This window comes from Eurypyga helias, unplaced genomic scaffold (genome assembly GCF_000690775.1).
Source record: "Eurypyga helias isolate BGI_N326 unplaced genomic scaffold, ASM69077v1 scaffold7969, whole genome shotgun sequence".
In the NCBI taxonomy this organism is placed as follows: domain Eukaryota; kingdom Metazoa; phylum Chordata; class Aves; order Eurypygiformes; family Eurypygidae; genus Eurypyga; species Eurypyga helias.
In genome coordinates, this window is record NW_010272661.1 from 331 (window position 1) to 13,134 (window position 12,804).

A 12,804-nucleotide genomic window follows, 5' to 3' on the forward strand; every position below is an offset into this window, starting at 1 on the left:
ACATGACCCCTTGTCCTTCTGGCAGTTTGCACCCCTCTAACTTCACGCTGCTGATAGCGAGGGACCAGAAGCAGCTGCCAAACCCGAGCAGGTGCCAGGCAAGGTGGGCAGTCCCATAAAACCCTCCCTCTTCTACACCACAGCCACCACAATGGCCATGTGCCTGTCCAGCTTCCAGGCTTCTTTTACCTCCTGGGCTGCTTTTTTTCCAGACAGATGTTTTGGAAAACAATTGGCTTTGACATCTGGCCATGCTTCTCTGCTTGGAAAGTCATCAAGACCTCTGCTGAGTGGGAGCTGGGGTGGCTGCACTGCCCAGAGCACAGCAGCTCAGTCAGAGCTGTGGGCACAGGCGTGGGCATGGCCACCCCACTCACCTGGGAGATGTCCCAGTGTTTTGCTGGAACACTGCTCGGATGAGCTGGACCAGCAGCAGCTTCTGTCTGGGGTGTAGGGGATGTTTGGTGCAAAGCAAACTACTGACTTGGGACTGACTTTAGCTGCTACAGCTGAATCTTACTGATTTTGTTTTGAACAAAACCTGCCTTGGGTTTAAATTGGGCTTGAATTCCTCAGTTGCCCTTTCCCATAGGAACAATGCCCCTGCCACCACTTCTGGACCAGCCTGGCAAGCCTGGAGAGCAGAGGAGCAGCCCCCCGTTCATGCAGCTCAGGTAAGCAGCTTTTTGAGTGTGTTTTATTCATTTCTCTTGAAGGAAGCTCAGCTCAGCCCCAGGGCTGGAGGTGAGCCTTTGCACCAGACCCCCATGCTGGCTGGGGTCCCAGGTCCCCAGAGGTGGCATCAGCAAACTGAGGCGTGCACAGGGCTTCTCCCAGGGGCAGATGCAGCCCCCCATGGCACCAGCAGTGCTGGCATTATTCTTCTGCCTCCTCCTGCCGTCGTCACCAGCCCTCAGGTCAGTGCCAACAACATGCCATCCCTGCACTGGGTGTCCTGCGGTCCCAATCCTCTATGCTGGGCAGCGAAGGTGGGGAGAAGTGTGTTATGGCTCCAGAAGCGTGCAGAAGCAGCAGTGCTGACCTGTGTGTGGGAGAGCCTCGGGCAGGGGCAAATAATGAACGTATAGGTGCGGGGCTGCCTTCCCCACAGCCCAGTGTCCCCAGCGCAGGGCTGATATGTCCTCTGTCCGAGTGTGACCAGAGAAACTTCTTGGAGCTGGGGCCCAAACTCACGAAGTTTTCTTTGGGATTTAAATACACACAGGTTTTATGCTAGTCCTTCTCCCAGTCATTGGTTATTCTCTCTTTTATGCCTTTATTGCTTATTGTCTTTTTTTCTCTCCTGATTTTAATTTTGAATTTAAAAAAACAAAACTAAACAACCCTACCCCTACTACATCCTCGCTCCCCCTTTTCCTTTGCACATGGAGAAAAAGAAAAAAGAAGCACGGCTTGAAAGGCAGCATTTGATCCATATAGTACAGGATGCTCCTGCTCATTTTCTTCATCTACACAAAGGTTCAGGATGAGTATGTGGTGTCGTTATGTTTCTCAGCCTTAATGAGAGGGGAAAAGATGGCTGCAGGAGAGTGATCTGCATACACATCTCATAAACACAGTCCTGAACGGAGAGGGAAGTGAATAAATAAACATTGGGAGCTTTGAATTTGCTCAATGCCTGGTGAACACTTGCTAGAGAAACAAACATCTGGACTGAAAAAAAGCCCAAAAACAAGGGAATGTGAAGGTTGAGGGATACTTATTAAGAGTGTGTTAAATCTCCTTTGGACAGCAGTGAGCTGAGGGATAACAGCTGAGTCCCCAGACAGCAGTGGAGGTGTCAGGGATGCTGCTGGGTGATGGAGCCGGGGGAGCGCTGGATGCTGCCCGGCCAAACTGCTCTCCCTCCCTGCACTAGTGTCCCTGCGGAACTGAAGGAGAGGTAAGAGCTGTGAGATCGGCTCTTGCTCTTTGTTGGAGATGGTTTTCTTAACCTCAGCTGTCACCCTATTGGCAGGGAGGATTCTTAATGAATATTGTCTGGGGTCATAACAAAACGCTGGGTCACCGAGGCTAGAGCCATCATGGGCTCTGAGGAAAGGATTAGTTGCTGAATATTCCCACAGAGCACGTGTGGACATTGTCTCCTGTTACCATTTCCTTCATGGTATTTTCATATGCTTTCCAAAGGTGGTGTAAATCAGAGAGATGAAAAAATATGTATGTTACAGTGGCGACAGATGGACCCATCTCAGCCTTGAGCAGTTGCTGTAGGTTTTTCTCTCTTTTCTCTCTTGGGTGCTCTCAAATGGGCTCTACTTCACTTCTTTGCAGTAGGTTAAACGCACTGAATGTTTCCAGCTAATTCTTTAGGGGAAGTTAAAAGCATAAACCTGTTGCATTTCCATTGCTTCCCAGGGTGCCCCCAATGACGGAAGCGGTGGCCAGACAAGCCCTCCTGCGCTTCGTGGCCTCCCGATGCTGCTACGGGAGCAGAGCTGCAGGAGAGCTGTCCATCCGACGGCTGCGGCAGCTGGGCACGTACCGAGTAAGTACCTCCAGACCTGGCATCTTGGGCACCCCTTCTGAGTGGCCGGGATGATTTCCAATTACATAGTGACAAAGAACCATCCATTCATTAAATTAAATGGCTTTCATCCTACTTTAAATGCAGACATAGAAGTGCTTTCCGAGGAAGATCTACCCAAAAGCTGACTACAGGTTTTTATAGCTGAAAGGTCCATCCTCCTCTACAGTAAAGCACCACCTTGGCAAAGCCCCCGGAAGCCTTCTCTGACAGCCTAGCTTTGGCAAAAAGTCCTTTAAAAAAACCTGGCCTGCAGCTTGGTATTTTGGGCTCAGGTGGGAACAGAGTGAGCTGTGATGCCACACATCCCTCTAGCTGTGAATTTATTCTGGCAATGTTTAATTGCTCAAGAAACACTTTGGTTCTCTACTGTCATTTCTCTCACCAAAACCAGTTGTTGCAGATCTGCTGCTTGCTGCGGTGAGCAGCTGGTTCTTGGACCAGTCTGGCCTGCAGCTTGGTATTTTGGGCTCAGGTGGGAACAGAGTGAGCTGTGATGCCACACATCCCTCTAGCTGTGAATTTATTCTGGCAATGTTTAATTGCTCAAGAAACACTTTGGTTCTCTACTGTCATTTCTCTCACCAAAACCAGTTGTTGCAGATCTGCTGCTTGCTGCGGTGAGCAGCTGGTTCTTGGACCAGTCTGGGTTTGGAGAATCACTGCCCAGCAAACCGAAAGAGTGGGTTCTGTGCCAGGCTTTGATGTGAATGAGTGCTGCTGTGCCCACCCCTGCTCCGATTTCTGGCGCTTCTCAGAGGAGATAAGGAAAGAGCATTGAGGAGCAGGGTGCTGGGAGTGCCCTTTGATAAGCACTGTGGGGCAGATACTCCTTTACGCTAGTGCTTGTTCCACTTCTGTGATTATCCAGGTTACTTACAAACATTATCTGCACCTTCCCTAAAAAATAAGCCACAGGATTCTCCACATAGTGGCAAATTGCACTTTTGCTGTGAAAGTGTCAACCTTTTTTTCTTACACAGTATTCAGAGACGGAAGAGTCTGGGAATGCTCCCGAGACCCATTATTAGCAACTCACGGTTCAGATTTAAATGCCTGCTTTCTGCAACTTGTCACTGTGGTGAGCGTGTGAATTTTCTTTTTTAGTATCGGCTGGAGACATTCAGTGAGTCAAGGTTAAGCGAGTGGGTGTTTGAGCCCTTCACCAGTAAGTGACTGCCCTGTATCCCGCTGGAGTAGCACTTGTGGGACAAGCCCCACACATTGGAGCTGGGGTGTGTGGCAGTGCTTGCCGTCCAGGGCTCACGTGGCTCCTGGAGACAGCTCGAGCCTGGTTTAACGTGCATCAGGTTTATCTGGTCCTTTGTGGCCGTTTGCACTCCACAGGGCCCATAAAGCTGGGGCAAACCACTTTCCTCTGCAGGCTTACTTTGCTTACCTTGTGCTGGGGGAGGTTTTGCAGCATGCCCTGGGAACAGAGGCCATTATTTCCCTGCCTCCACAGCAGTAATTTCCTACCAAGGATAGTCAAAGCTTGTCAAGATTTGAGCTGGGCATCTGTGTTCAGTGGAGCTCTTTACTAAGAACTGAGGGGGAAGAACCCAGCCCTGGGTTTTAGGTGACAGCTGATCCCAGGTGCCCCCACTGGCCTGGGGGTTCTGGTGGGAGAGCTGGGGAGGAAAGACAAGGGCTGTGCCATGGTGACAGAAGGATGCTCAGCACCTTGGGGTGCCCAGAGCACTGACCATGTAGGGTTGGTCCCTGGTGTGATGCCAATGTGGGGATGGGAGTAACGCCGGCTGGTCCCCAGCAGCACCAGGAGCCAGTCAGTATCCAAGCACCATCTCCAGCAAAGTGGGTAAGACCCTGTCCCTTCCTACAGAGCCTGGAGCAGCTGGACCCTCTGGGGACACACCCCTGGACCCCTGGGATGTGGAGGTTGGGGCCCCCTGGCCCTTCCAGGGCCAGACGCGGCGCTGGCGGGTGCCCTGCTCGGCGCTGGTCAGGGTGAGTCCTTGCTCGCTGTCAGCTGCTGGCTGGATCCCTGTCCCCAGCTGATGGGCTCACCGGGGCTCAGGGAGCAGCCCCCAGCCAGAGCAGTGTCCCTTCCCCAGGATCCGCAACTCTTCGGGATGGTGATGGGCACCTCACTAATGTTCTCATGTTCTTTGTTTTTTTCCTCATTAAATGCCAGGGAAAATAGTCAGAGATTCTTTCTTCCTGGTGTTTTCTTCCTCTAGAAGTTTGAGGACAAATTTTGCTTCAGCCTTTTCAAGAACCTGTACTGGATAATCTTTTCTCTTTTGTTAAATTTTTTTTCAACATTAGCAGAACATTTGTTTGCGTGACAGTTCCCATTTAGCTTTTGACAAGCTCTATAGCTGGTCAATTTATTTTACTTTTTAAGTGAAATGATGAATAAAGAAAAAAAAAATTACTTTCTTTTGCCAGCACTACATAGACATTTGCTTTTGTTAAATAATTATTATTTATGACTCCTTTAATGGTCGTACAGCACAATTTTATGGTGTTGGATTCTGTCCCGTTAGGACCAGAATTTTATCACTGAATTCTGATGCGGGGAGAGTGCATGTGCATAATATGAGATATTTGAAATCCCTGGGCAGCTCTGTGCATGTATAATCTTCTGATTTCAGGACTGTCACAGATGCCATGGTCACGGCCGGTCCAAGTGTGGGGTGTGCCACGGGGCAGGTCGGGTAAGGACCTTCTACGAGGCAACCTGCATTTCCTATTTGCCTAAGTTTGTGAAATTCCATCACATGTTATCTTATTACTGTGATTACCTTAAGGGCTGGAAATCTGCGGGCAAATTCTGTTCTATTCCCCCTTTGCCACCCTGTATCCCAAACCCACTCATGTTCAGTCTAGTTTCCAGCTGATGTTCCCAGGACCTGCAGAGATGCTGAATGGGGTTGCCAAAACCCCGCCCAGGTCGCAAAGATGTGCTACCCTGTCCTGAGTCAATAGCTTACATGTTAGAATGGTGAGAGGAAAAGGAGAATTTGCTTCTGCACTGCTGAAATGTGGTCAGGTCTTAGGCAGGAAATACAGCAAACTGGTTGCTGTCTTTCGGATATGCTCAGTTCTGTATTTAGGGCTTCTGAGGGGAAGAGGAGGCATAACCCAGGGGTGGGAGCGCAGATACGAATCTGCCCTCCTGTCTTTATTTGTTCTTCTGCACAGATATTCCCAAAGACAGCCAAAAGATGTACTGTTATTGCACTAAAACTGCCATTTAATTAAAGTTACCCTAATAGAATACAAATACTTTATGATAAAAGTCCACTCCTAACTGTTAATAAATAACAGCGGAAAAGCATGTGTGTAAGAAAAAGGCATTTCAGCTTAGATTGTGTGTCCACTTTGCATCACTGGTGAGGTTGGCTGGAACAACTAATTAATCCAGAGTCACTGTTTATGAGCTATGTTGTACACTCTTTTCATTTGCCATGTATGTACTTGGCACATGCCTTTCCGTGGAAGCCTGAGTTAGCAATTATTCTGATAACATACATCAAAGCTTTTGATTTATAGACACGACATGCTTTTATTCTGTCACTCACCACCTATTTTAATTCTTTGGTGTATTTGTAGACAAGGTGTGTAACGTGCAAGGGATCCCGATGGAGGCTGAAGCAGCAGAAGAGATGCCAGCTTTGTTCAGGTACAGGTCGCAAAAGGTACGATGGGCTCCTCGGCGCGTCAGCATGGCTCTGCTCTGCCCATATTGCTTCCCTTAGTCCAAGTTTGCTCATGCAACAGCATGGTTAGTGGAAACCAGCCATCCTAATCCCACTGGCTTGGTGGAGGTTATCAGCTGATGATCCGACAGCAGGAGGAAAATACTGGAAAGTTGGTGGGGAAAAAATAAGCCCTTAATTCAATAAGTTTGAACCAAAATGACTCCACTTGGGTGCTGCTGGCAGAGGTTACAGTGCAGAGCTGGGGCATGCTATACATGCCTGTGTGCTTCTTTTTTTGTTTTCTGCCATGAAGATCACCTAACAGATAAAGCAGTACAGCAGTAGCTTTATTCTCTGGGAAGAATTGGTTTAAAATAGCCTTTTTCCTTCTCTGATTTTTAAATGAACTTATCTATTATTCATTCTGTGTGGCTCACCTTCAGCATTCAGAAACAAGGCTGGTATCCCAAACTCATGAGAGAAGATCTTAAGTTTTGGAAAACAACAATTTTTTGGCTCTCCTTTCTTCCAAATGTTTTACCTTTGTGTTACAAGGCTCTTGCATTTCCCAGCTTCTCTGGGAAACTGGAGAAATCTTTGGGTTTTCCAATGAAAGCAGTTTCTCAGACCTTCAGGAGCTGCTGCAGAAAAGAGGCTTCGAGTCTCTCCAGGTCCATGCTGTTCCTCCCGCTCCCGGTCTGGGTGGGCTCAGCTTGGCTCAGAGCACAGGGATGGTGTGCTGGGACAGGGCTGGAAGGAGCCAGCCCGGGATGGCAGCAGCAAACTTCAGAGCTGCTCTTAGGTCTGGTTCCCGCAGTGCACGGTTGGGGTTTATCCGGCTTAAAAATGATCTTTAAGTGACAAAAAAAGAAGGCACTGTTCTAAAACTGTTTTGTTTATGTGGCTCCATTAAGTTTAAAATAACAGAGATGGTATCGTGCATAATCATGGCAGTAATTTTAAAGCATGAATCCACTGGGGCTAATGATAGCTTGAAGAGCCTTAATGAATCAGTTGTTAACTGCTGCTAATCTGTGTTGCACTGATGCAATCAAAATGCTCCATGCATAAGCATATGCCTCCTGCATCTGTCTGAAGCACAGGCAGCAGCGTCTCCAAAGTGACACTCGCCTTCCTACCGTTGTGTGGGAAAATTGTGATTATCCTTAATTAGAAGCACAAATACATTCTTTGACTAATTCTGCATTTACAAATAGGGTTGAGGCTGGAATTAGTCATTTGTTTTCCCCACAAAAAAATGCTATATCCCTTGAGTCACTGACCGGGGGAAGATGTATGTGCGGTGCATGTGCTATCACTGACTCCTGTACTGCAGACCCAGCCGGGCTACACGAACAGTCTGAAATAAATCACCCTGGGGTCTGCACGCCTCTGAAAGTGGGCAGCATTTAAAATCCTTTTTGTTGCATCCGAAGGTGCAATACCTGTTCTGGCCGGGGCAGCAAGACCTGTGCAACCTGCCAGGGAGAGAAAAAGCTCCAACATTTCCAGCAGCTGGTGATAACCTGGTAAGCAGCGTGGGTAGAAGTTCAGAGCTGTTACTTTCATTCCTTATTTTACTGCAAAGCTTGGGAGCTCAGCTGAACTCCTTAAGGGGTGCTGAGACAGTATTTATGGCCTTTGGGCAGGCAGAGACTGGGGCTTAGAGGGGCAGCTTTATACCTTAACGATGGCAGTCTTGTCCATGGGCATAGCGGGAGCTGAAGGATGTTCACAGGGGTACAGGATGGTCCAAGGTCACACAAGAAGTCAGAAATGGAGCCAGAGTGGCTGAGCATCTGCATGGTATGAGCTTGCAGAGCCAGACCCAAAGCCCCTGCCAGCCAGGGGTGACATGGGGCACTGGCCGAGCTCCTTTTTCTGGGGTTTTAGTGATGGCCCAAGGCTGCTGGCTGTGGTGTTGCTCTGGCATTTCCCATTTGGGAGCTCTAGTACCAGAGATGACAGGTGGGGCTGAAAAAAATCTTACCTTGTGAAGTTTAGCTAAAAGGCATTACCTGCCCTGCGGGGTGCTTCCTGAGCAGTTTCCTATTTTTGTACAAAATGCCTTCAATTACCCTGTGTGAAGACCTTCATTTTTCAAAACACCATCTCTGTCCATCCGGAGTAACTTGCACTTGGAAATATCCCAGCCATGCCTGTCACGTCGGTGGGAGTCCTGGGGGGCCTAGGGGCCCTAAGGCTGCCCTACCCCAGACAAGCACCGCTCTGCCGGGTGAGACCTTCAGCCCCCTTGGAGGCCACCATCAGCCACTTACCCTGCCCAGGTCCTGCAAGGAGTAGAGCACAATGATTCACTGTCACAGGAGCCGTGGCTTTGGAAAGGGAATATGACTTCTCCCGCAGCAAGGAGTTAATAGGTGTAGGAGGCTCTGAAAGCCGTAAGGTGATCACCATGAAGGTCTGATTTCAGGATTATTTCTGCAAGAGTCACCTACAGATGTTGCATAAACAAGGTTATTAAGAAACTAATGCAGAAGTGCATAGAGGTTAGGCAGGCGTGATTACTGTCCTCGGAAATCAGGGAGCATTCAAGCATCTCTCAGGCATTCCGAAAGAGCCTGGAGATAGCTCAGTGCCCTACAACCAGCCTCGGATCGTTCGGTTGTTTCCCCTCTCTCTTGCAGGAAGAACAACGTCTTTGAATTTGTTTCTGAGCACCATCTGAACTTCCCAGGAGAGCTACTCAGCAAAGTCAGAGGAGTGAATATATTTAAAGATGAAAATGTAGCGGTGAGTGTGGCCCTTGGGCTGGAGGAGACCCCTCCCCACGCAGCTGTGATCGAGGGGGTATGTGCAATGGCTTCCAGCTACATGTCTCTGCTGCAGTGGCCATCGGCTGCTCCAGACATAGGGATAACCTGCCTGCAGAGCTGCTGAGAGCTCATCCCTCAGACAGGAGCAGATCCTGCCAGCTTTGGAGCCAGGATCGAGTGCAGAGGTGGTGCTGCTGCTGGCTGGGGCTGCTTGATGGGCTGCTGTGGGGACCCATGGTTGCAGGACCCTTAAACAAGGTGTTCATCAATGCTGGACATCCATTCTCCTCTAGCTCCTGTGGTACACGGCTCCCAGAGGGAATCTGCCTCTGTATACTTGCAGAAGTCTGGAGGAAAACAGTCTGAAAATGGCTGAGGCACAGTGCTCTCCTCCAGCCAATGCCCTTTTTCTACTGCTCAGTCCTTAGCCTGATTTTTTTTTAAAATGTGAATGCAAATTATATAACTGTGGCTTTTTATTATTTATTAATTGTTTTGCAGTAACCTGTAGAAACTTTAGTCGTGTACCAAGACAGGGAAATAGGCACCATCCAAGCACAGACCAGCTCTCCCCCAGAGATACTACTCAGTGTCATGCATCTGTAGTGAAGGCTTTGCATCTGGTGTTGCAGAATCCCGTTGGGATTTGAATGATGCTTTAGCATCTGAGTCACTCTCCAACAAATGCTTTAGATGTGAAGTTCCATCACCATTACAACCAGTGGGCTTCTCACATAAACAGCTATCACTCCTGGCTATGCAAGGAGTAGCTGCATTCATGACAAGTTCTGCTTTACCCACAAGCCCAGTATTTCTTCTGTAAATTGTCTGCATGCTGGGGAAAACCACAGAAGCTTTAAAAAACCTCTCAAATTAACAGTGCTGCTGGAAGAAGGCGACAGCGAATCCCGCTGGGGCATAGAGTCACCCAGTGCTGGTTTTTAACCAAATCTGCCACCTTGGGAAGAGCAGCCTCTCCCTGCTGCTGTCCTGCTCCACAAACAGCACTAAGCTCTGCCTAGAGGGGCATATCCTGATTTTTGACACTTTTGCATTTTTTGGGGGTGGGATAGCTATGTCTTTGGGACTTTGAGCTTAGGTTTCCATTACGTGTCCAGGTCTTTCCTTGCATGTGCCAGTAACAGGTGAAATGACTGTGTTTGTGTCAGACAAATAGGGTCTCTCTTTGGCGGGGTTAATTTCTTGCAGGTGTACCCCATCATCAACTTTCCCGAACCCGAGATCTCCCTGGCCTCGCAGCGAGCCATCGCAGAGCACAGCGCGGCGTTTGCCACGTCCTCCCGCATCCTCTGGCAGGTAAAGGGGGGAGCCTGGAGCAGAACCACCTGCATGTTCCCCGTGCCTGCTGCGCATCCTGTGCCCGGGGCTCGGCTAATGACGGGTGGCTAGTGAGCTTGCTTGGACACAATAAGGTGTCAAGAACAGTAACAGATTTCTCTTTTTATGGATCTTTAGCAAATGAAAAAGAAATTCTAATTATCAAGGACATCTTAACTATCAAGTGAAATACCAGGGAAATAATAATAATAATAATTTCAGACATGTATTGAAAGATGTAGGTGACTGCAGTTATTATTAGAATCATAGAATCATGGAATATTTTAGGCAGGAAAAGACCTTTAAGATCACCAAGTCTAACCATTAACCTAACAATTCCAAGTCCACCACTAAGCCATGCCCCTAAGCACCTCGTCCACATGTCTCTCAAATCTCTCCAGGGATGATGACTCCACCACCTCCCTGGGCAGCCTGTTCCGATGCCTGACAGTCCTTTCCAGGAAGAAATTTTTCCTAATATTCAGCATAAATCTTCCCTGCTACAACTTGAGGCCATTTACTCTTGTCGAATCCCTTGTCACTTGGGAGAAGAGACCAACACCCATCTCTCTGCTCCCTCCTTTCCGGGAATTGTAGAGAGCGATCAGGTCTCCCCTGAGCCTCCTCTTCTCCAGGCTGAACACCCCCAGCTCCCTCAGCCACTCCTCACAGGACTTGTGCTCCAGACTCTTCCCAGGCTCCATTGCCTTCTCTGGACACAGTCCTTTTCTGTGTTCCTTTTACCTTTCCAAAGCCCTGGCAAACATTATTTATTAACACTATTTTTATCTTAGAACCTAATTTTGAATAAACATTAGGATTCCACTCCATCTGATTCTCACTAGAGTGTTGTAATCTCTGTTGTTGCTATTATAAATGTGATTGCAAATGCAAAAGTTTAGCTAGAACATACTGTCTTTTCACCCACAGGAAAGAAAAGGTTTCACATTAAAAATGCAAGTAAACTGAAAGACCAAAATAAACTTAAAAGGGAGGTGGTTTGATTTTCCATGTGGTCTGTCAAAACCAGGTCTTTGGCAAATTTCTGTCTTCCAATTTAATTCCAGCCTATAATTTCCACTTCTCAGCATCAAAGGCAGTTTGTTCACCAGATTGCTGCACACCATCCAAAGCATCCTCTAGCTGTATGGGAAAGCAGGTGCTGAAAACCTCCTGCCCTGCCAAATCCCTGCCACCACGTGGTATTTATGCCAATCCAGGCTGCCTTCTGCTGGGGATGAATTTTTCATCCTCTCCTCTTGTTGTTGGCTGAAGTTCTTCCACTTAATAATCAGCATCTTTTGGAGAACGCTGGTGGGGGAAGGGGGAAATCTCTTCACTTGGCTGACGCTATTCTGGCTTCTTAGGTTGGCCATGTGTTGGAGGTAAATACCTTCTGGGCTTAGAGGGCTGGAGCCCGGCAGAACTGGCCTCACTGAGCTTTAAAATGGAGAGTTTGCATGTAATTGCAACAGGAGGTGCGAGCCAGGGTGGGCTCTGTGCGGGGTTGCGGCCCATCGCTGATGTCTCTTCCTGCCTCCATGGGACAGAGGTGACGTGTGTGCACAGTTCACTGACAATTCACCACCAACACCAGCGTTTGCTGGTGCACATCCAGACTCCTGTGGCTTTCCCGTGTTCCCAGGGTGAGGTCAGGGAACTGTGTTCAGACACAGACCTCCACCACGCAGGAGATGGGGGATGTGCTAATACACCGAAGACTGGAAACAAAGGCTTAAAGGATTTAAGGAATTAGCTTGAATAACTATAAATGCAGTAAAAATGGGCCAGTGTGCAAGGGCCAGAACATGCAAGCTGCAGCTAGGGGAATTTTTGATGGCTGTAGCATTGGGCTGGTGGGTCTCCATCAGATTTTCTTTTCCCCTTCACAAAGCAGCAGCTCTCAGACCTGTGAGGCTTGTGGCTAAAAGCTGGGGCTTTCTTTCCTCTTTACATGTGTTGGTCTAAAGCAACATACAGCATCTGCTCCAAACTGCTCATTTAGTTTGAGCTTTTCTTTTCCCAGCGTCAAACAATTGAGCTAATTCCCATCACCGAAGTTCACTGCCAGTATTCAGGGAAGCCTTACCTCTACTACATCTATGGGCTTGAAAACAAGGTGTATGCACTGGACTACCCCGAGAGGTGCTGCTGCGGCTGCACCATCGTCTGAGCCTCCGTGCTGGGAGAAAATCACGGCGACGGGAGCAATCACCATGCCTGCGGGGACTCAGGGATGCTCCATGGGCACCGGTACATACCGGGACACGGACCTTTCCCACTGCACCATCTGCAACAGAGGACTGCAAACAAAAACAGAGTGTGGGAAGAAAATCATGACACCCGTCCTTCCAAACCACTTGTATCTCAGACCCAGGGCCGGCTACAGGCCTCCCACTGGGTGCAGGATCAGGTCTTTGGGTAAAGATTCCTCCCCATGGATGCTTTCCTTTCTTGTTGCAGTGCTGTGTCA

At 48.6% G+C, this 12,804-nt stretch overlaps 1 protein-coding gene across 1 annotated transcript; it reads left to right on the forward strand.

Moving 5' to 3' along the window:
• The first annotated feature begins 615 nt into the window (after window positions 1-615).
• Window positions 616-12,504, forward strand: SSUH2 (ssu-2 homolog (C. elegans)). Its single transcript, XM_010159197.1, has 10 exons — window positions 616-674; window positions 2,380-2,509; window positions 3,656-3,716; window positions 4,392-4,516; window positions 5,167-5,229; window positions 6,128-6,213; window positions 7,653-7,745; window positions 8,865-8,970; window positions 10,203-10,310; window positions 12,358-12,504. Exons 1-10 carry the CDS (start codon window positions 664-666, stop codon window positions 12,502-12,504), a joined length of 930 nt encoding a protein of 309 aa, XP_010157499.1. The 5' UTR covers window positions 616-663.
• The last annotated feature ends 300 nt before the right edge of the window (window positions 12,505-12,804 follow it).